At 35.1% G+C, this 25,081-nt stretch overlaps 1 protein-coding gene across 1 annotated transcript in view; it reads left to right on the top strand.

The window, feature by feature from the left end:
* Positions 1-25,081, top strand: part of WDR70 (WD repeat domain 70) — a 357,011-nt gene that overhangs the window by 60,520 nt on the left and 271,410 nt on the right. Inside the window, exons 6-8 of the mRNA XM_056824559.1 lie at positions 5,484-5,543; positions 10,462-10,595; positions 20,725-20,878. Coding sequence (XP_056680537.1) covers positions 5,484-5,543; positions 10,462-10,595; positions 20,725-20,878 — 348 coding nt within the window. The remainder of the gene's footprint in view (positions 1-5,483; positions 5,544-10,461; positions 10,596-20,724; positions 20,879-25,081) is intronic.

A 25,081-nucleotide genomic window follows, 5' to 3' on the forward strand; every position in this document is an offset into this window, starting at 1 on the left:
AAGTACTCTTAAGAAATTGTCTTTTTTTGCAGTTTGCAGTTCTTGGAATTATACAAATAACACAAAATAATATTTAATATATTTATAAAAGCTCCTATACTTGTCTTTTTCTACAATTCAGAAGTACTTGTTGAAGCACTGTGACATGATATGATAGAAAATTAAAAATTACAGTGAAGCCAACAGCAAGAAAAGTAGTTATATTTGAATTGACTTCCTGCATTGGTAATATTCTTAGATCTCTTTAGAATTGTAATTGTTTTGTTTCCAGTTTGTTTCCAGTACAAAATTGTTTCCAGTACAAAGATTAAAATGCCCAAGATTAAATTTATCGATTCCTTTGCAACAAAATAATTTATTTGCTAAGGAAATGTCTGACTGGGTCTGCTTTATTCCTTTTTTAAAAGTGATGATTTCTACCCAGTTTGTTTTTAAGGTGGTAAAAGGTTTTGGTGATTTGTTTGTATTTTGAATGACATGAAACAAATTTCTTGATGTGTATTTCAAAGAGAAAATAATACTTCATGGAAATAGGTCTGTTGAAGGAATGGATTTCTCTTATTTAGCATCAGATTAGATTGAAGAGTTTAAGAAAAGCAGATTTATGTCAAGTAGGACATTTCCTCAGTTTAATAACAAAACAGTGTGTATTCTCTTGTCAGATTGATATGATTAGTCAAACTCTTTGGTTCATTTAGTTGGGCTGACTGAGCAAACAGTGAGCTTATAGGTATGATGGTTTTGAAACTTTATAATCCTGACAAAACTTAGCTCTGTTTCTTTCCTTTTCTCCTACCATCCTTCTCCTAATTTAGTCTCTCATCACTGAATATGTAGATCAGTCATAATAATTTTCTACTAACTTGGTTCTCTGGTTCTTATCTTCCCCTGTTATCAGGTTAACACAAAATTTCTTCATTGCTTCTCTCTCAGCTCATGTAGTCCAAGTTCTTAATTTTGGCATTTGAGACTAGCTACTTATAATTATTTAATCATATCTTATACTACTTTTAAATATCAATCAATCAGACCTCTCCTTTTTTCTTAGTGGTTAGGTATGGCCAGTCTTCTGGTTTTGATCATGGAAAGGGTGGCTTTGATGGTCTCGAGTGAATAAAAAGGCTTCACCCCAGCCAACCTCTAACCTGAGTTTCTTAACCTAGGATCTATGATCCCAAAGATTTCAGGGGATCTGTGAACTTTAACAGGAAAAAAAGCACATCCTTATTTTGTACTCATCTCTAACTGAATTTTAGCATGTCCATTTATGAACACAGGCAATAAACATTATGCTGAGAACAGATTTCCAAGACTGCTAAAGAGGTCTTTCGTATAAAAAGCATTAGGAACTCTCAGTTTAACAGATTTGTTATTAGTGAGAATATGTGATAAAATCTGCATAAAATTTTTACCACTGCTAGAACATTACATACTGCATGTAGGGAATAGTTTAAGGTAAAGGATAGCAATTCAATGTTAAAGAATAAAATTTAATATTTTTAAGGTTGTTTGGCATAAAAAGAAGTAGGCAGATGGGATTTTTTTTCCAAATGGTAATTCTTAAAGCTTTATGCTTCAAATAATTTAACTATTAGTACAGTTTTAGTCTTTTAAGACTAGTGTGTAGTCATTGTGGAAGTTAAACAAATGTAAATTTCTCTTATTGTGTTAACTTTGTGCTGAGCAAACCATAGTGCAACAACATGTAACCAATGGGATTTTAAATTTAAGACCATCCATTCTGATGCTGAATTACCAGCTCTTGGCTATGGGAATTAGTCAGGCTAGTCACATCTTGGACCTGGGGTCTTTCTATATGCCATGTTTACCAAGGGCAATATAACATTCAGGTCACAGACAACAAGGGTTCTATTTTCATCTGTGGTGGATTTGGGTTAATTTCATTGTTTTTGCTTCAGAGTACTTGATTTAAGTACTGTCTAAATTTCCCATAACCCTTATGGGGCCAAATTGATGCTGGATGCCACTGTATTTCCCAAAGTTACTCTTTTAACCTGGTCCATTCTGCTACTCTATGTATGAAGACTAGATTATCAGCATGTAACTTCTCAGGAAGGGGAAGCAGCCCCTTTTAATATTTTTAGGCTTCTGGTTGATATGAGCATTCTTCTAGACATTTCCTTGGCAGAATTCTTACTGGGAACTCTTTCTGTCACAGTGCATATTTACTTTTCAATTTTTTTAGCTTTTGACCTTTATCCCAGAAAACAAGTTTCTGATTTTAAAATCTGAATTCCTTGGGAAGATTGACGTCAGATGATATCTTTCACAGGATTCCCAATATGATTGCTTTTTTTTTTGTTGTTGTTAGGGGCTGAGTTGAACCTGAGAAATGATCCTTTATTGACCCAGGAAACAGATACTTTCCCCCCCTTTTTCACTTTAAAGTTTCATATGCTTGTTATGAATTCTGGTAATAAAAAGATTCATTGAAGTCCTGTACTTTATGAAGTTATTGTGCCTGTTGGAATAGTTTATAAATTTCACAGCAAGGCATATTTCAAGAAGTCCTAAGTGAAAGTTCTAGAAAAAGAATAGTCACCACCAATTGAATGTGCAAATATAAAAAAAGATAGATTGCTACTATTTTAGGTAATTTAGTTATGCCAATTATATGTGCTTTTTATAAGTGTGCCTTACATTCTTTCCAATAAAACTGATGTCTAAACATAAACATTTATTTAAGCATTAACCCTTTTTAAACATAAATACTAACCTGATTTGTGTTATTCTATGGTTTTTTATTATAAAATGTTGAATTAAATATTTATACATAAACATGTTTAAGTACATATATATGCATGTTCTATATTTAAATGAAATATTCTTCAGTCGGACTTTTTGATGACAGTGTTTATATTATTTGTAGAGTTTTGAAAGAACAGTTGGCAGAGAAATAAATAAAATATAATAGTTCTAAGTAATGCTTTCACATATTGCTTACCAATTAACTACCTTAGTGAATGGCCCAGATAATTTAGAGTAGAGGATTTATATTTAGCTTGTGAAAGTATTCTTGAACTTGAAGATGAATATGGTTGTCTCTGATTTGGCTTTTATGATTCCAACAAAGCAATAAAAGGACATTGTAAATGTAAACATTTCTCCTGAGTAAATGGAAAAATGTCTAGTTTTCCATCTTTCCATTCTGTTTTGTTCTTACTCTGTTGCTCAAGTCCTTTTGTCTCTAGTTCTAAGGCCTGTGTTAGAAATAGACTGAATCATTTCTTAGATAGTAAATGCTCAGCAGTCTTTTCTCTCTAAACTTGTTGTTTCTTACCTCTCTTTAGGTAAAGGAATAATCATTTTCAATTCTTGTTACACTAAAACAAAAATCCACTACATCAGTAAAGCATAGCCAAAATTTACTAATTCAGTATCTTGTTACCTAAGTTCAACAATAGCAGAGACCAAAGTCTATCCTTCCAGTTTTAACTATACGCAGTGAAATAAGAACTGATATTCTCATATATACATATAAACCTCATAAAATCCATCTATAACAAGAGTCTTCATCAACGTGATCGTAAAGTCTTATCTAATCTATCAAGGGGTGATGCTTTTGTGCTCTAGCTCTTGAGACCCATGGATATTTTTAGGTATAGAGTGGTTGATAGAAACAAAAGACTACAATGTGTTGAATTGAATTTATTGAATCCTTATTATAAAGTTAAGGAAAGTCAGACTAACGGGAGACTGCTAGTAATAGTGGAGCCAGGAGTCTTCTAACTTATGCTGTTGTTTCACTATATAAATCTGCCTCTACCATCATATCAATCTTTATTCCATCAGCAGTTTATATTGAAAAAATAATTAATTTAAAACTATTATTGCTGATTTTCCTGTTCATCTTTGTGGTAGCATTAGTCATTTTGTGCAGTCATGGCACCAAGTTGATTTTGCCTCGGTTGTGTAGAAATAGAAAGACAATGAAAAGCTTTTTGTAGGGGTTTGTGACTGACATTGCATAGACGGGTGGCTCATGGGTGGAACCAGGCAGAGGAAAAGGATTCCAGGGAGTATGGGAAAAGGATTTAAGGGAGACTGAGAACAACAGTTAGAAGGGAGTGTTCCTTTTCTCTCTCAGAGTTTGGAGAGAGTACTTCCTGTTGTGGAGGACCTGTGGTAACTGGGAAAAAAGCCATTTTACCAGATCCTGAGATTCCTCCATCATCCAGCTCATCCCTGAGATATTTGTCCTACTCACTTAGATTTTCCTGTGCCTATCAACCTTTACATATCAATCCAGTTCCTGTGTTCCAGTTGATTTAGAGATTTCATATTGCTAAGGAAAGCCAACCAGAGCCAAGAGACCTGCTTGCCTGGAGGTGTGGTTGAAGCCATATTTGGCTGAAGCCTTCCATTTTTTCATTTTTTTTTATCAAATTTTATCAATTACTTCACCCATATCTATTCCTACCAGACTATTCCTCATCCACCATAAATATTTGGAGGGTCAGAAGGTTAGGAAGATAGATAGGGAATTTTGGGTAACAGACAGACAGAGAGTGTTTTTGTAAGTTAGCAGGAAGAACAGAAGGCAGATCTGTGAGTATCTCTTAGGTTTGGAGGGAGGAGATTTAGAGATCTAGAAGTAGGGAAATCTATTCCTTGGCTCTCCTTCCTTTCCCTGTTTGAAAGACTTTAATAAACCCAAAATGCTTTTCATAAAACACAGTCAGATCATGTTTCCTGTCAGTTGGGTGACTAGGCCTGACAGACCAGCCTGCAGCCTGATAGTTCCAGAGAAGAACCCTTGACCAATATACCATCAATAAAGTCAAGTAACTCACTTATTTCAGTTGAAAATAATCCAGAAAATGTGCTATTTTTTATATTTGATATTTCTTCATATTTTTGACTGGGGTTTATGAGTTTTTCTTCCTATTCTTTGTTATTCACTGGCCCTATCGATGATTTTTTTTCATATAAAATGTCATAAGAAGTTATTGATTAATTTTTCCTTTGGCAAATATTCCTGAAAATCATTGCCCCCTCGTTCTATGTTTGAAACTACTTTAACTTTGGTATAGTACAGTTAAGTCACAGTGATTTTATGTATTAAAAAAAGTTATTCTCAAATCTCTTTTGATTTCTCCTAAAAATAGGAAGATAATTAAATTTTATATGGAATTACTTAGATTAATTATAAAGAGAAACCTCTCCACAAATAATGAGTTTTTGAAGGGAGTTAAAGTCTTTAGAGACTGAAAAAAAGTATTCTTATCTGCCTATGATAAAGAAGCATCATTCAGCTTTATAGATAGGGAAGATCAGTCTTACAAATTTCTTGTATTTCCAAATCTACGAAGGTACTAAAAAAAATTCTTTGGGATTAAAGTTTTTGTTTTATTTTATTTGATACTATTGCTTTTAATAACATGCTTGGATTGAATGAAGTTATACTGTGTTTGGTTAGTGGTATTTCAATTCACTCATAGATTATAATTTTCTCATTTCAGAACCCTGTCAAAAAAATTCCTGATTCCCATGAAATCACTCTGCAGCATGGCAGTAAAACAGTAAGTGTTATACTGTAGGACTTTTCTTTCAAAGGTAGAAATATGATAAAATAATTCTAAAATTTAGTAAAGATGAATTGTTTGATGTTGCCAAAATGATGGATGTTAAAGGAGTTAGCTACTGTACTATAGTTCCATGTCATTCTGTCTAAATAATACAGTTATTACTTATTATTTAAAAACAGTAACACTTTCTAGTGTCATTGCTATTGCTGTCTTCAAAGCCTAGTTTGTATTTAGCAGTATTAAACACCAAGAATGGAAATTTAAAAATATATTCATTTTTAATGGGAAAATATCTTGATATTCTTGACTTTTAACTAATATCAAAAGATAACTGATTTCATATTTTTACAGAATTAGTATTTACGGTAAAGGACAAATCTTATTTCTGTCACTTTGATGGCACTATATATGAGGTCTATTTTTATTTTGTTAATGTATTGACATTAAATTTCATATAGTTATATGAAGCTAATTTTTAAAATTTATGATTATTTTATTGAAAAAATTAAATGTAAAAGAATAGTCAGAATAATGCATAAGGAAAAAATAAGCAATACATTTTTTCCTTATTTTTTCTGCATACCTATTAATTTTATTTGTTGATTTTCTTTTATGTTCTCATATTTTAAAAAGATACATGGGCATAATCAGTGTGCATAATTATTCTGTGTCTTCTTTCTTTCCTTTACACTACTCCTGGTATGTGTTTCAATATTTCTCTGTATGAAATATAAGGAGATACCTCACTGTATTGTTCAAGTGATCTGGGCTCTCAAATGCTATGTGAGTAGTGCACAAGTTGAATTTTTCAGTATGATTCCAGATCAGGTGATCTTTGTGGAAAAAAGGAGGCTAATCTCTAGAAAGTTTTCTATTGGTTGATGAAATGTTTTGGCCATTACAATCCATGAAACAGATACCTGAATGCAAAGGCCCTTAGCCTATGTGCTTTCTCCCTCCACTACCTTTGACTTCTGCTATGGTGTAAGAACATTTATAGAAAAGAGAGAATAGGTTGCTATTTAGACTTCCTAAAAACACTGATTCAAATGCCAATTTTAAATGTGCTATCTTTGTATGATAACACTAAAGGAGCACCTGAACTATATCCATATTGAGAGTCTTGCTACCAATAAAATTTGAGTATAGAAGTGAATTATAGCTAAATTGAAAGGGACAACACACCTTTAAAAATTTTTCTTTGAGATGTGAGTAAAGATGTGGTGCAGTTAGTTGTGAGAGAGTGTCTAGTGATGAGAAATAGCATTTCCTATAATATTTGCTTCTCTCCCATTGGTGTACTCACTATGAATAGAAGCAAAAAGATACTTTTTACTACTTGAAGGTATTTGCAATTTATCTACCAGTACAAAAATTTTGAACTTGATCAGGGCTTTTAAATTATGTGGTGTATAGTGTGCAATTTAGGATTAGTTATTGTTCCTCATTCAAAAAGGTTAAAATGAATAAGTTAAAGGAAAGAGAAAGACATGAAGAAGACACTGTTGATTAGAGCAGTTCCAATCTGATATTTTCATTAAGATCAGCTCAATAAATATCTGAATTTGGAAAGTAGGAGAGTAAAGTAGACATTGCTTCTATTGTTATTCCTTATTGAAATTACAAACTGATGAAAAATCATCATCACAACAAAGAGACAGCCTTTGCCCCAGAAACTTCCTTAGTCAACATATATTTGATCTCTTTGCCAAGTAAAGAGTCATAGAAAGCTAGAGGTATCAGCTAATTTGAAGGATTGTTTAGAAAAATCATGAGTCTCTCAAAAAAATGAAAAACAATAGAAGGAAAAATGAATTTGTAAAGGTTTTATCTGAAGCTTAACTGAGCAAAATGATTCATCGAACTGGTATCTATGTGAAATTAAAAGGAGTGCATGAAAATGACTTAGTGGATCAGCTTTACCATTGTTCTAAGGATCTGATATGTAGCTTCCTTAGGTGCTGTATTGGAACCACTTCATTCAGACACCAGCTTAGTTTCAGAATTCTGAAATCCCCTTACCCAACCATAACCTATTGGTTTTTCACCTTTCTCTCTACCTTCCTTTATAAAACCCTTCTCTTCATCTGTGACCTTTAGTCTATTTATCCCCCTCAATTCTTTTGATTCTCTACACCTCTTATGATATTGTTGATTGCTCCAAGACAAACTTCAGCTTTGGATCACTCCTACCTTTCATTGCCTTCATGTGCTGCTAAAAGAAGTTAGAGAAAATCATGCAAATGGATTCAGTTCAAATTTATGTTACATAATTTTAAATTGAACCCTCATTGCTGCTAGGCAGTACTACTATTATAGGTATTGCTCAAAAGCCAGCCTTCTCTTACTTCAGGTTCAATGTTGGGATGAAAGGAGTCATTTGTGAGGCCCTGCACATGTAAAGATGGGGAAGTTTACTTTGACCTAACAGCAAACATGTACAACAATGATACATAGCAAAGATACAGTGACATTTGTCTTTTCTGGCTGTAGCCTCCCTCACGTCCACTTGGAAACGTATCTGGTCAGTTAGACATTAGGGTATAGTGACTTGAATGTTATCAAGTACCCACCAAGTCTGAGAAGCATGGAGCCCATAAGACTTGGGCTTTTTTTTTTTTTAATAAGAAAGTATTTAAAAATATTTTTCCATGTTTCCATGATTCATTTTCTTTCCCTCCCCTCTTCCTTCCCCTCTCCTAGAGCTGACAATCAATTTCACAGGGTTGTACAAATTTGTCACTTATTACCTATTTCCATATTATTCATTTTTGCTATAGAGCGATTTTTTAAAGCCTGAACCCCAAATCACATACCCATATGTACACGCGTTAAGTGATGTCATATGTTTTGCTTTTGCATTTCTACTCCCATAGTTCTTTCTCTCAGTGTGGTTAATATTCTTTTCCATAAGTCCTTCAGGAGTGTCCTGGCTTGTTGCATTGCTACTAGTATCAAAGTCGATTACATTGGATTGTTCCACAGTGTTTTATTTTCTGTGTACAATGTTCCTCTGGTGCTGCTCATTTCACTATGCATCAGTTCCATTGAGGTTCTCCCAAGAACTTGAGCTTTTTAGTGTCTGAGAAAGGTATGTCAGAAAAGCTGGGGCCAATCTGGTTTTGATAGGGGAGGAAGAAAAGCCACTAGGGAAGCTAGGGCCAAAGGAAATTGTGTGTAGGATGTTTATGAATCGAATGTTGTGTCAGGATAAGGGGAATTGCATCAGGCGATTGTTATTCTACAAGGTGTCAAGGTTAGGATCACTCATGTTTTAGCAGCTACTATTATAAGGATTGGTGAGCTTGGAATATGATATTCCAAAAGGCAAAAGAATTAGGCTTAAAATGCAAGAAAAACTTATCTAGCAAAACTGAGTATAATCCTATAGGAAAAAAATGGAAATGATGAAAAGACTAGAGCTGAGAAGAAAATTAATAGACTGATATAGGTGTTAAGACAAAAATAAAAAGTTAAACATGAGCTTAAAAAATCTTTTATTTTATTTTAAAATTTATTTAGTTTAAAAATTTTATTTAATTGATTAATTAAGAAAAATGTTCTATGATTACATGATTCATGTTCTTTTCCTTCCTCCTCCTACTCCCCTGAGCCAATGCTCAACTCCACTGGGTTTTTCATGTGTCGTTGATCAAGACCTATTTCCATATTATTGATATTTGCACTAGGGTGATCATTTAGAGTCTATAACCCCAATCATATCTCCATTGACTCATGTGATCAACAGTTGTTTTTCTTCTCTCTTTCTACTCCCACAGTTCTTTCTCTGGATATGAGCAATAAATCTTAAGGAATGAAACAAAGATGAATTGTTTACATTCTAGTATGGGGAGAAGATACATGTATCTCTTTAGAATTCTATCATCATCTGTGGTCAGAGAGTCTCAATAATACATACAGTGGACCTAAAAGGATTGTTTTGATGATCTTAGAAGAGAAATGAGGGCAGCTAGATTGCTCAGTAGTTAGAGAAACAGGTCTGGAGATTGGAAGTCCTGGGATCAAATGTGACCTCAGACACTTTCTAGTTATATGATTTTAGATAAGTAATTTAAGCCCAATTTCTTCTGCCTTGAAAACAGTTCTTAGTATTGATTCTAAGATAAAAGATAAAGGTTAAAAAAAAAGAATGGAAAAGGAAGGGAAGAGAAATCTCACATTACGGGGTTGTGCTAGTAGAAGTCTGTGCAGCAAAAAAGTGGTTTTTGGATGAATAAAGGTACAGTTTCAGTCATCTGAATTAGTCAAAAGAGAGAACACACACACATATATACATATAGTGTTGTATACAGAAAAAATAAGAGGGAAAGGATTGGGGAAAACAGAGGAGATAAGAAGGAAGGTAGATTAAGGTAAGTATTAGTCAAAAGCAATATAAACTTAAAAAAAATTTTTTTTAAACCTTTACCGTCTGTCTTAGAACCAATAACTGTGTATTGGTTCCAAAGCAGAAGGGCAGTAAGGGATAGGCAATGGGGGTTAAGTGACTTGCCCAGGGTCACACAGCTAGGAAGTAACTGAAGCCAGATTTGAACCTAGGACCTCTTGTCTCTAGGCCTGGCTCTCAATCCACTGAGCTAGTTGCCCCTAATATAAACGTTTAAAGGGGGAATATTATTTCTTCTGGTTAAATTGTATTCACCTCTGTTTTTGGACATTTTTTTTCATCTTTGCTAATTTTCATATTGAGAACTCAATCAGCAGGTGTTTATAAAGTACCTATTATGTGCCAGGTGCTGGGAATATAGATGCAAAGATTGAAACGGCCTTTATTAGCAATGAATGAATATAGAACAAAGAAATTATTTTTATAAGAAACATACTACAATTTGTGAAGATAGACCATGAGCAACTTTTCTCTAATTATTTTTTGTGACTTTTTTCTCTCTAGGTTTCTGCCTTAGGTCTGGACCCTTCAGGTGCCCGTTTGGTAACAGGAGGATTTGATTATGATGTTAAATTTTGGGATTTTGCAGGGATGGATGCATCCCTTCAAGCTTTCCGATCTCTTCAACCCTGTGATTGGTATGTTATCAAATGACCACTTTTTCTTTAGATCTGCAGTCATAGTCTCTGATAACTCAAATTTCAATAATTCTAAATTGCTTACCAAGACTATATTTATTGCACAGTAACAGAACATAGTAAGTTGGCAGAACTCAAAATGCAAATTCTCAGTAGTTCCTATGGTTTTATGACTAAAGCAGTTAAAACATTTTTTAGTCACTATTCATTTCTGTCCAATTTTTAAAAATCCACTTTTCTAGTGAATCTTTTCTCTGTTCCTCAGAATTTTCATCTAGAATCTTTCAAACATGCCATCTTCTCTCTTCTGATATCGTCACCACCCTGATATTGTCCTCTGTACCTCATGCTTGAACTATTGCTGGTTGGTCTCCCTAACTCAGATTTCTCTCATTTGCTATCTATCTTCTACTCAACTGTTAACTGACCGTGTCACTTCCCCTATTCAGTAAACTCCAGTGGCTCCAAGATCAGATATAAAATTCCAATAGGCTTTTAAAGCTTCTCATAAGCTAGCTCTTTTCTAGTCTTCTTATATTTTATTCTAAATCTAAGAAGGGCTAAGTTTAGGGCCTACCCCTGATACATATTGACTGTGTGACCCTGGGCAAGTCACTTTATATCTGAGATGTTCTGGGGATCCTTTCAAAGACCATACATTGCAGAGAATGTGATGATCTTCACTGAGTGAATTTTTTCACCTATGAGTTCTTTGTACTCATGAAAGTACAAATCTGTACCTTCTCCCTTTCTCCAGGGGAGAAGAAAGTGCTTAAACTTGACTGAGATAGGTTGTTTATAGGGAAGGAAAATGAAATGATTACAAGAGTTTGGAGAATCTTGCTATAGGTGAGACATTCGCAAAAACTTAAAAATTCGGGCTATTATTACATATAATGAATGAGATTATTTTCTTCTTTTAAATTGATTCTTTGTTAGGCTGCTAATACAGAGTGATAAAAAGCTTTGACCTATGAAAATATTTCATTATCCAGGGACATATCATTATATTAAAATTATTTTGATTTTTCTGAAATTTGGCTATTTGTTACAGGTAATAATAAACTCTTCTTTTTAAGAGAACATGACAATTGCCTTAATCCACAGAGGGATGTTTAGTTTTAACTTTACAGTAGGTGTGCCTATTTTCTAGGCTGATGACTTTTATTAGTTTACACAGGACACAAATTTGTCATCAGGCTCATTTTCTAATTAACAGAAACTCTTGCTTTTTGAATCAAACAAAATATTTTTTCTCTCTTTACCACTATTGCCACTAATATGAGTGACTGAGAATAGAAAGTTTGGGAGTTTTGATCAGTAATGATGGAAACAAAGCTTTATATGTATAACTTCCTTTACAATGTTTTATAATTGGTAGTATTGGTTTTCTCCCACTATTGATTAATTCCTATGGTGAGGTCATAGTGACTGGAGTAAGATTCTGTGGCTCTTGAGCCTCAAGTGACATCCCTGAACAGCTGTATTTATCTCGAATGCATGTCCCAACTTGTTCTGCTAGCTGGGCAACACATGCTTTAAAAATGACTCCTCACTCTCCACCTTCCTCCTCCCCAGGAATAACTTAATAGAAAGAATTATGCAATGTCACTAATCCTTTGGATTGATATCAGTGTTACTGTCTGGGAGTACATTAATTTACTTCGATATGATATTTTCTGTCAGATTGGTGTTCTGTTTCTTCTCTTTGATCACAATATTAGTTGTTTAGTCAGGAATTTGAGAAGCTAATGTGATAGCTTTTAAGCAGGCTCTTTACTTCTCCTTAGCCTTGAGTTTAATGACTTCTGATCTCATCCTTTTCACTTTGTGGTCTGTGCAATTAAGGAGGTGGCAAAGGGATCCTTGTTGCCAACCCATTTTTTCTGTCGGCTTGAAGACCTTACAGAGAAAATGGGAAGTAACAAAATAGAGGGATAAGGTAAAATATATTCTAGTGTAATCATAATAATGATAATGATAATAACTACATTTACATAGTTCTTTAAGGTTTGCAGAGTGCATTAGAAGTGTTTTTTGATCCTCACAACAGTCCTAGGAGGCAGGCACTATTATATACTCATATTACAAATTTTTGAGACAGAGGTTAATTGACTTGCCTAGAGTCACACATCTAGTAAGTTTCTGAGGCTGGATTTGAACTCATTTTCTTGACCTGAAGAAAAAAAAATTAAGATATCTTGGATAGAATCTGTTTATATGCTTTGTAATCAATATATGATCAATAATCTCATGTGAGTTCTGTTACGTAGAATGCTCTGTAATCCGACTTGTCATTCCATTTTTTAGTTTTATCATTTCACATAATACATTTGATTCTGTGTGTTCATTTTTTTAACTCAGGGTCATAATGTTTGGGAACTTCAAATGAAATGTATTTATTTTGTTCAACTTTTTCAAGTGGTATTGATTAAAATTAGGGAACAAGATAAAAACTTTATCAAATAATATTCTTCCTACATCTCCTGGAGAAGTCTCTGTTGCATTTGGTAACTCCTAGCACTCATTCTAGACTCTGAGGTTAGCTCTGCCTTTGCTTTTCTGGGCTTCTCTTCCAAATGAAACAAATATTTAGGATCTTAGCTCTCTGAGCTGCTTTGATCTTTTACACCTTGATGACACCACTTTTTTCCATAATGTCTAATTACTGAGGGCACTAAGATCTTCCTTTGAGTTGTCATTGCCTTTGGAATTGGTGCAGTGAATCTTAACACTTTTGAAGAAGCTTTTTGAAGTGCCGATAATTTGAGAAGAGCCATCTAAAATTTCAGAATTTCACAAGTAATGGACAGTATATAATTCTTGAGTAGCATGTGTCTGGGTAATGAATGTTTAGGGATAAGCAGTGTGATAAGTATATATGAACATATATACTTTTGCATATATCATGTAAATTTACATACAGAAAGAGGTTGTCATAATGTGTAGAATGAGGAAAACTTCAGTTCATGCCTTTTTTTGACCATCTACTAGTTGTATGACCATGGGCAAGGCACTTAACTTTTAAGTGCCTTAGATGAGTCTTTAAGACTTACATTTTTGCAGGGGGCAGCTGAATAGCTCAGTGGATTGATAGCCAGGCCTAGAGATGAGAGGTCCTGAGTGGTTCAAATCTGGCCTCAGACACTTCCCAGCTGTGTGACCCTGGGCAAGTCACTTGACCCCCATTGCCTAGCCCTTACCACTCTTCTGCCTTAGAACTAATACATAGTATTGATTCTAAGGTGGAAGTAAGGGTTAAAAAACAACAACTTAAAGTTACAGACTAGTTGCTGCTCTATGTATGTGGAGAAAATTTCCACTTTGGAAGTTATTTACATTAAATTCTTTTGTCAGAGATCTGGACACCTCAAAAATATTTGGGGAGAGATACCCTAATCTGACTCAGGAACTGATAAGAATGCTAAATATAACTGGTTTTTAAAAATAATTGCTTTTCTACTTAAAAGTTTTATGATGACTAATGTTCCTTTGATCTCATCATTTGGCAATTTTGATTTATCATTGATTTAAAATAAAATATCTTTTTGGACATTTTCTATATCTCTAATATCTTATATATAATATATATGGATATTTATATATATTTGTTTTGTTTCTGGTGGCCATGTGATATTGGTATTTAATTATCAAGGACATCTCTAAAATAGAGGATCACTTTTGGAGCAGCTTTGTAATTAAAATTTAAGAAGTTCAATTGACTAAGGAATCTATTATTTGGGCAGAACGAGGCATCTATGATGTTTATATCATTTTGAGACCAATAAAGTTGGTCTGTTTGGATAAATTTTTTGTTAATTGGTTCACCTTTTGCCCACAGAGTTGCACACATGCTTGTATTTGGGAAAAAAATCCATATAGGCAAGTGATTTTAAAAATAATCACCATGTTTGGTGGTATACACCCACTTGGTGGTATTCTTTCTGCACCCAGGGAGTCTGAGGTTGCTTTGTTGATTAAGAGTTCTAAGTTCTAAAGAGTTCTAAGACTAAAATCTATTGGGTGTCTAAACTAAGTCTGGCACTAGTATGGTGAGCCTCTGGGAGCAAAGGGCCATTGGTCTGCCTAAGGAAGTGTGAACTAACTCAGGTTGGAAAAACAAGATTAACAAAACTTCTGTACCAGTATTGGGATTGTGCCCATTAGCAGTTAGAATACTTCCAATTTGGGTGACAAAGGGAGATTCAAAAGAATCAAAATTCAAAAGATTCAAAAGAATCAATTTTTAATTTGAGTAGGGAATGATCCCTTATGGCGTTTTGTTTGTTAGGTTCTCAAATTAGATTTTGATAATTTTTACCTTTAAATGGCTATCTGCTTTGGTACCATTTTCTTGCTTTTAAGTTATTAGAGAACTATATTTTGGTCTAGTGATTCTATGTTTTTATACACTTCTTGGGGAATTCTTTCTCACTTCCCTTACTATAAGGAAACATTCATCTATGGCTGTATTCCTGTAGAATTAGGTAGAGATGATAAGTATCTGGAAAGTAAGACTTTAATCTTTGAATAATTTAGAGATCAGACCAGGCATTTTTTACTTGATATGATTGCTTCTAGAATCCTTTCTGCTTTGTATTCATAGGTATAGAATTGCCAGTTCATTTTGTTTCTTGACTATTTACTTTTTTCTATCAAACTTTTTTAATGCTTGTTACACTTTTGTAGCTTTTATTGGAAATGTATTCCTTTTAAATTATTTTAGTTTTCTGGTGATGGTGTATAACTTTAAGTAGCAGAATAATCTTTGAAGATTTGGAGTTAGGAACTACCCCAGTGAATATAGGGGAAGCCCATAAAGGGGGCAAAAAAGCATATTACAAATATTTTGTGGGAAAAGTTGTGTAAAGAATAAAGAATATTATCAGGAAAATGCATGACTTCAGCCAGTAACAGTGAACGAGAGTGAGAACTAACTGATGGAAAGTTATATATTCTTTTGGTATCCATGAAATGTGAAATGGAAGAAGGTCATTAAAGCATATTCAGTGGACCCTTTGTGGCAAGTTTATGGACTGATGTGTCTGAAAGTCTTAGAAGATTGGCAGAGATGAATAGATTATGCTCTTCATTATGGGAGAGAATTCAAATCTTAGGAAATTAAGTTGAATAATCTGTTATTTGGGAAGAACTAGGCATCTGTAATGTTTTTATTGTGGTAGATAAAAATGATCTGTTAGGTTAAACTTTGTCATGTGGTTAAACTTTTACCTAAAGAGTTGTACCCATAAAAGGAGCTTCTATTTAGATAGAAATCTATAAAGCCATTGAGAGTCTTAAGAGTTTTATGAGAGGTTAATTAGATACATAGAATCTATTTTTTATACTAGATTATATTATACATCCTGATGATGATTGCTGTCTTATTTTTCTTATATATACATAATATAAAGTGGTAAGCATACTATAGTACAGGCTTAATGAATACTTGATTCTTGATAGTTTCCTTTGATCTATAGTTATTTATAATTAGAATCTGTTTCCAATTGCAGGAACAGTTCACTAGTAAGAGTTTTATAGTCTGTTATACTGACTTAAATACTTGTGGAGTGAAAACTAGATATTGCAAGCGCTAAGTAGAAACAAATTAAGATATAAAATACTTTGGTGAATCTCTGACTTTATTGATGTATGTACCCCTCTACTCATAAAATTCTAATCCCATCTACACTCTTTCATCCTGGGTGATGCTTCTCCATGTCTTTCCTCAAATTCTCCATAGAGGATCTATTCAACCCTCTGGAGCACTTCCTATGAATCTTTTAAAATTCCATGCATTCCAGTGCAGCATTTGGACAATCCATCTTTTATATCCTATTCTTATCATGTAGTAGTGACTGGCCCACCTCCTTTTTCAGTCTTACAAGTCCTTAAGATTGTCTTTTATGCTATTCCTTATATGCGGGCCATCACTGGTAACATGTTAATTGTATTTATAGTCACCATGCATCATTCTATTTACCTTTGGTTCAGTTATAAGTACTTTAACAATTTCCTAGAGATACACACACAGTGTCATGTGTCAGTCCAAAACACTGCCAGCACCTTCTTTTCAGACTTCAGTAGAGGTATCCCAAGACCCTGTACCCAAGAACCCTGGGAATAGCTTCTCTTAGTATGGTGTGTAAATGCTTACTATATGATTTAAAATTTGTTCATCATGGGCATTTCAGGATTTATCTTCATAAAATATCTATAGTAGAGTATAAAAAAGAATTGTTTGCATTAGCAAATGGCTTGGAACCATTGAAAAGAATGCAGTTTCTCAAATGTGATTCAATTGATTCTATTACCGAGTATTGTACCTTCTGTCAGGGCCTGACTGCCTTTCTAAAGGAGACACAACCCCTAGTCCAAGTGTTGTGCTATGCTATGACTACAGAATCCTTTTATTGAACTCCTATGCTGGGTCAAACAGTGCCCTTCTTTTTAGGGAGTGAGTGCTTTGGCAGAGGCTATGCCATAGATTCCTTCTCTCCTCCAAGGAGGAGTTGTGCTGTTCCCTGAGACACCCACCCTCCAACTGGTCTATATCTATGTTCTGGTAGCTGTTTGTCTGTAATCCTCCAAGACATTCCTGGGGTGCAATTTTTCTCTTCTTCCCAACTCCTACCTTCATTGTAGAGAATTCAGCATTCATATTGATATTCTTTCAAGCACCCTAACCTTCCCATTCCTCACCTTACTAATTTCCTATGACCTGCCCCTTTACCCTACTCCCACCACACCCAAAGATGATCATGGTATTATCCACAAGATGCTGTAACCACTCTCATATTAATGAGCTCTGAAATTCCCTTAGCTGACCAGTCCATTGATACAGCATCTCTTCCTCTGCCTCCAGGTGCCAAACCCTGTTCTTTGTTCACGCTGTATTATCCAGTACTTTTCTCCCTTGCTATCACTCCAGCATTAACTACACTCTCCTCCTTTTTTCCATCTTGACCACTTGGTGACCCAGTTTGATGCTGTCCCATCCTGTGTTCTTTTCATATCACCACTTGTATTGAATCAAGCCTTAATTTTGACTCACTCCCAGAATTGACCATTTTTCATTCCTATGCATGTATTGCTAATTGAAAGTAGAGAATCATGTAACTGTCCTGAGTCCACTCTAGATTCATATTATATAACTACAATGGCCCGCACTTCTGCCAGGCAATTCTTTTTCACCTTCCTCATGAACTCAACACAGAGGCTCTTCCAAATCTTTTCATCCTTCTTCAAACCTTCTGTGGTTCTCCCTTTCCCCACCTGAACCTTGCGTATTTTTTACTAAAATAATGGAGGCATTTGCTGAGAGTTTCCTCTTTTCCTTTGCTTTTCATCTAATATTTTTCAGACATCCCTTCTATCACTATCTCCCTCACCACTGTTTCACATGAAGAGGTGGCCCTTTCCTTTAGGTAACTCCTGTTGATGGGAAAATGGAGGGGGAAAGGAAGGGAAGGTAGCCTGGGGTCCATTTCTAATCCTGGTAGCCCAATAGTGAAATTGATCAGGCTTTTTCTTTTAGCCTATAATTATACTACGGATTTAAATTAAAATTGAGTCAGACTTTATGGCTCTTTAGATAGGTTTACTTTTGCTCTGAAAATGGTCTGGAAAGTTAAGGAAAATTAAGTCTCCCTCAGGTATGCGGGGACCAAAGGCTCTTACCTGGGGCAAGGCTCTTTTCTAGAAAAGGTGCCCAAACTCCTGCTTCTCCCTTCTTTTTATATCTTCTCAGACATAAAGGAAGTGGGATGTATCAGAGGAAGTTGGGGTAGAGGGTCCTGGGAGATAGTCTCCCAGGGTTCAGAGCCATTTAAAAATGCACACTCCTTTACCTGAATAAGCATTCCCATTCCATCTCCTCTCCTCCAACAGATTGCCCTCCTTGTTGTCCCCACTATCACTTATATTCAGTCTCTCCTTCTCTACTGGATTCTTCCTTAATGCCTATAAATGTGCCCATGCCTTCTTCATCCTCACAAAACTCTCACTTGATTTATCCATTCCCTCTAACTCTTGTCGTATATCTTTTCTGTCTGTCATGGCTAAATTTCATGAAAAGGTTGTTGTCTCCATTCACTCTCCTCTTTCTCTTTTCTTAACTCTACAGTCTGGCACCTGACTTTATCATTCAGATAAAATTATTCTCTCTAAAGTTACCAATGATATTTTATTTGCTTAATCCAGTGGCCTTTTCTTAATCCTCATCTTTCTCAACTGCTTTGAAGCCTTTGACACTGCCAGTCACTTTTTTTCTTGATACTGTGTACTCTAGATTTTCATGACAGTGTTCTTTTCTTGTTCCATTAGCTATCTAACTACTCCTTCTTAGTTCCATTTCCTGGATCTTTACCTTGGTTCTGCCCACTAACAGGATGTCCCACAGGACTCCTTCTAGGGCCCTCTTTTCCCTTGATACTATTTCATTTGGTGCTCCCATCAGCTCATGTAATTTGCAGATCTACTTATCTAGTCCTAACCTGTCTGTTGACCCCTTGCCTCAAATCTCCAACTATGTTTCAGACCTCTCAAACTGGCTGTCCTGTACTCATCTTATACTCAACATATCAAAAACTGGAATAATGATTTTAACCCCGAATTCTTCTTCCAAATTTTTATATTATAATTGAGGATACCACCTTCCTTCTGATTCCTCAGATTCCTCATTCTTTTAACTTTCATGTCTGTAATGTTGCCAAGGCCTAGCTATTTTAATTTTGTAAAATCCTTTGAATCCCTTCTCTCCTTTTTTTTTTAAACATCCTTCTCTCCTTTTTTTATTGTCATTGCACTAGTTCAGGGCCTCTTCTCCTCATGCTTAGACTATTGCAATAGTCCACTAGTTGGCCTCTTTGCCACAAATCTCTTTCCATTCCACTCCAAAGCCTTCATAATCTTTTATGTAACCTAATCCCCCTCCATCCTTTTAGTCTTTTGATGCTTTACAAATCTCTTCCCATGTAATAAGGGACTATTTTGATTGATAACTAAAGAACAGGCTGTTATCTTCTTTCTTCTTTCTCTCCTCCCTCTCTTCCTCCCTTCCTCCTTCTTCCTCTCTCTTGCCTCCCCCCTTCCTTGTGATTCTCCTTCTGGTTTCTCTAAATCAACTTGAGGGTGAGTTTATGATGTTTCAAATGAAATACTTTTTCTCTTCTCTATCTTAAATAAAGGGTTTATTGGGAAAGACAGGGAAGGATAAGGAAATGGAAGGAAAGAGGATTTTGGGGTTTCCCTATCACTAGGTTGAGTATTAGATTGGAGGATGGTGGAATATAGTTCAGTTGGAGAAATGGCTGATAGGTCTGGAAGTTCAGTCACTATCACAACAGAGCAAGTTAGAGAGAGAGATATCTGGACTTTTGACCTTCTTTCTTCTGCCTTCAAAGACCACCTTCCTTTCTTCAGTCTCCAAAACCAAAAGAGAAAAACATCCTTCTTCCGTCTTTCAAGCCAAAAAGGTCCAGCCAACAGTTGGTCTGGCTTCCAACTGTCTTTCCCGGTAACATTCCAAATAGAACACTCATTTGACTGACAGATCATCACTCAACTGCTCCAGACTCCTACTACAAAATCATTCTCAGTTTCTCTCTTCCACACCCACAGATATAAGCCACAGAGCTACTATTCAAACCGAGGACTTCTGGTTCCAGATTCACTGCCATTCATTGATTGGTAGGAGTTTCCTCATCAGGAATTGCCTTCATGAATGAAAGCTATATATCTAGACCCCTCTCCTCCCTCAGTTAGTTGATGTATATAGAAAAAAATTCTATATGTAAACAGAAAATTTACTTGCTTAACTGTAAAAATACCAAAAAAAAAAAGGTATCCCCATTGTGACCAAAGAAGCATTTATTTATCTTTTTTGTCTTCATTGAGGATATTTTCTGCTCATATATTTCATTTGAAGTTTTTTATCCTGAAAAGTTTCTCACAGTGACTGTGATTTTTGGTGTGTGATCATTTCCTCCTTCTCTTAAAGGCTTTAAAAAAATCTTCCTGGTGTGTTTTTTTTTTTTTTGGTGAATATTCTCCCCATTCCCAAGCACTGAAGAAGCTTAAGGTCTCTAGAAATAAATGGCTTCATCTGAGTGTTCTCTTTTCCTTACAGCCACCAAATTAAGTCACTACAGTACAGCAGCACAGGAGATGTGATTCTTGTTGTGTCTGGAAACTCTCAGGCCAAAGTGCTTGACAGAGATGGCTTCCTAGTGATGGAATGTGTGAAAGGCGACCAGTATATTGTGGACATGGCCAACACCAAGGTAAGCACCAACATATAATGAACTCTAAAATAGACTCATCACTCTATTAATTTATTTTTTCCCCTCCATTTCATATTTCATTTTTTGACAACAACTATGTGTAAAAACAATATTCAGCATTTAAGAAAAAATTTGAGTCTTGGATTTTCTCTCCCACACCTAAGAGATATTAAGCAATCTTATATAAATTTTGCATGTACAGTCATATAAAACATTTTTCCATATTGATCCTTCTGTGGAACTAAACTCAAACAAACAACAAAAAATTTTAAAGCACAAAAATTTTTCTCTGGTCTGGATTCAGAGAAAGAACATTAGTTCTTTCTCTGGAAACAGAGAAGATGTTTTATTATGAGTCCTTTGGGATTGTTTTGCATCATTGTTGAGAATAACTCAATTCACAGTTGTTCTGCATACAGTATTTCTGTCACAATGTTCAGTGGTTCTCTTGGTCTATTAATTTCTTAAAAAGTAAATCATGGCTGTATATACTTATTTGGCTTGTGTTCTTAATATTAAAGACCAAATAGTATCTTTACTTTCTTATTGCAATTGGAAGTGGTAGAATAATTAATAAAATCTTTTACTGCTCGTTCCTTTAATTTTCCAGAAGAGTAAAATCTTATTTAAAGTATTTTGTTGTAGGAAGATTTTATTAAAATGCAATGATAGAAATTCCTAGAACTTAGTCATTTAAGTGTGGATGCCCATTCTCTCTGTAGTGGACAAGCCAGTGATATTAGATTTTGAAAAAATCTACTAATATTTTTTCACACTCAACTGGGTTTTTTCTTCCAGGATGGTTTTTCTTCCAGAATAGATGTGGAGATGTGGAGAGGTTACGAAGCTGTTTTAGAGGTTTAAGTAGGTTTTCTCTGTTATGGTGGTTGATGTTTTGGAATGAAAGATGCTGGAATATGAGATATTCTCATGTATGGAAATGATAGAGGCTGCTTAGTAGAACAATAACAAAAAAGATCTTGATCCACAATGCTAATAGAAATATAAAAACAGAAACATCAAGATGATTCCTGCTCTCAAGGAGTTCATTCTCATTGAGGAAGAATAGTGGCAGGGATTCTGGTAAGTGCTAAGGTCTTTAGGTTACATCAGTAGGTCAGATGACAGCTGGAAATCTTGAGGCTATAGAAATGGGGCATATGGTAAGGATGATCCTCTATCTCACTCGAAGAAATAGAGATGGTGATTAGTATGGTGCAATAGATAGAGTACTGGGCCTCCAGTTGGGAAGACTTCTGAATTCAAATCTGGCCTCAGACCCTTACTAGATGCATGGCCCTGGTCAAGTCACTTAACCCTGTTTACCTCAGATTTCTTTTTTGTAAAATGAACTGGAGAAGGAAACAGCAAGACACTAGCATCTTTACCATGAAAATCCCAAATAGGGTCATGAAAAGTCATACATGTTTGAAAATTATTGGACACCAAAAATCTCATTCAAGTCGTGTGACCAAACTGCCTCTGTGTATTCTGGATACTCCAGACAAGAGGGAGTGGGAGAGGGGGATAAAGAAAGGGGGGGGGAATAAGGGTTTCTAGAGTTGGTAGAAAGAATTTCTGCTGCCCAGCCATTCTAGATGGGAAATATCTATCTATCTATCTATCTATCTATCTATCTATCTATCTATCTATCTATCTATCTATCTATCTATCCACACACATCATCTCTGTCTCTGCCTCTTTCTTTTTTTGCTCTTTTTCTCCTTCTTCCCTGCTCTCATATATATTTAAACCCTTACCTTCCACCTCAAAATTAATACTGTGTATTGGCTCCAAGGCAGAAGAGTGGTCTCTTGTCCACTCCAAAGAAGGATCTCCTGCCTTTAAGGCCTGGCTCTCAATCCACTGAGCCACGCATCTGCCCCCTCCTATTCCCATATATATATATATATATATTTTTTTTTTTTTTTTTTGTAAAACCCTTACCTTCCATCTTGGAGTCAATACTATGTATTGGCTCCAAGGCAGAAGAGTGGTAAGGGCTAGGCAATGGGGGTCAAGTGACTTGCCCAGGGTCACACAGCTGGGAAGTGTCTGAGACCAGATTTGAACCTAGGACCTCCCATCTCTAGACCTGGTTCTCAATTCACTGAGCTACCCAGATGTCCCCAAGGCTTGTGGATCTTAAAACCCACTTAAAGGACAACTGATATCTAAGAGGATACAATCCATCCACAGTACATTGCCCTCTACTAAAGAGTTGGACTGGAAGTACCATAAGTATCTATCCTTCATATAGTGGCCCAGAGTGAAAGGTATATGTCTAAAACCACCTCCCAAAGTCCAACTGTACAGCTTCTATATTATCTAAATACAGGTTTTCTAAATGAAAAAGAAAATTAATTACAACATTTTATCAGAAACTTTAGAATGAGGGTTGGAAATAATTCAGAAAGCACAGAAATGCATTATAGGGTGCTGGCTATTAAGAAAATGGAGGGGCTCTGTTGTGAGTTAGAAAATTTTTTGTCAGCTTGTTTGGCTCAGGATATTTTGCACAATTTAACAATTCTCATTTGCCAGATTGTAAGATTTATTATTATTGTTTTTTAAACATAGTGTAGAATTTTCTCTCCTGACAGTTCACTGCCCTGATATTTGATGGCATTTTATTTAGTATCATTGTGAGGTTAATTGATATCTTGTATACATTTCAGATATAATATTCCATGAACAAATATTATAAGAGAAGGGAATGTCATGAGGCATATGAAGTACAGGAATCCAAGGTTCTGTCTTGGAATGAATATTAAACTCATTTTAAGTCTTATAATTAATTCTCTTGAATATGAATACTACATTGAGAAACTGTGTGGCATTGTAGAGAGAGGGATGAGGCTTGGTGTCAGGAACACTAGGATTGTAATTTTGCCTTTGACATTGTTGCCTTTGTGGCTATGAATCAGATAAACTCCGAGTAACTGTCAGACCATAGTTGTAAATGAGATGCTGATGATTAGAGGAAGATGTTTACATAGTTCAAATTAAAAAAAATTATACTGAACATCAAATATCATGAACTTCCTATAGTAGTCCCATAGAGGATTTACACATGAAGGAACTGAAGTTGAAGGGTAACTTCACAAAATTCCCATAGTTTGTTTGCTGCAGTGCTGCTAGGGCTTCTATGTCTAGGCCGTTGGCTTTTGGTCACAGTCTTGGTGAGATTAGAAGAAATGAATTGTGATGGAGGACAAAACGAATTTAAAGGAAGTGCTAGGGTAATTATCAGGTTACAAAGTAATTATGATTATACTATAATTTTCTCTAGAATGTTATTTCTGTACTGATAGGAACCTTTTAACAGAAACAAAGGTTCCTGTTTTTCTTCTGTTTTGCCCGGAGGGAAATATAGTTAATAGGCCATTTTTATGGCTGAGAAATGTTACTCATATTTTGGTTGCAGTTCCTGGTTTGAGAGATTAGATTTGATAAGTAAAGAGTAATTTTTTTCAGGAGTAACTGCCTGAATGAGGCAAATCTTTACTTGTAATTTCTATTCTGAGTCCAAGAATCATTAACAACTTTTGGATTTACTGTAAAATTTAGGAAATAGAGCATTAAAAAAATGTATCCTATTATGATCTAAATAGCATATGTTTTGAGTAATTAGCTTCTAATTTTGCATTGATGAAATTGTTTATATTTCTCATGGTTTGCCTATTTGATTTGAAATGTTTGTGTGTGTATATATTATATATATTGTATATATAAATATATGTATACATATGTTGTGTATAATTGTATATTGTATGCCTGTGCATGTGTATGTATATATGTGTGTATTAGTATGGTACAGTTGGCCTTATGCCAACCCATTGTTCTAAATAAGAAATCATCCATTTACTAGAACCACAGGGTCAAAGAGTAAGAGATCTTCTTGTCCAGTCCTTTATGTACTGGAGGACAAAGCTGAGGCTAGACCAAGTTCACAAGGAATGAGTGGCTGAGCTTGATCTCAAGCCTGTGTTTTCAGACCTGGGCCCAGAGCTCTTTTTAATGCACCTCTAGATAATCTGTTGAGATTTTGGTAGGAAAGTCCATTGATTTATGACCCTCTCATGGGGTTCCTCACCTGACTGGTGCTTTATATTTTCAAGTTTGGAATCAGAAGTCTTTAAATAAAGCAAATTGCACTTGGGCCTTTTTATTCCTCAGTTGCACACTTGTGGTTTTGGGATG

Source organism: Monodelphis domestica, chromosome 3 (assembly GCF_027887165.1).
Source record: "Monodelphis domestica isolate mMonDom1 chromosome 3, mMonDom1.pri, whole genome shotgun sequence".
Lineage (NCBI taxonomy): Eukaryota > Metazoa > Chordata > Mammalia > Didelphimorphia > Didelphidae > Monodelphis > Monodelphis domestica.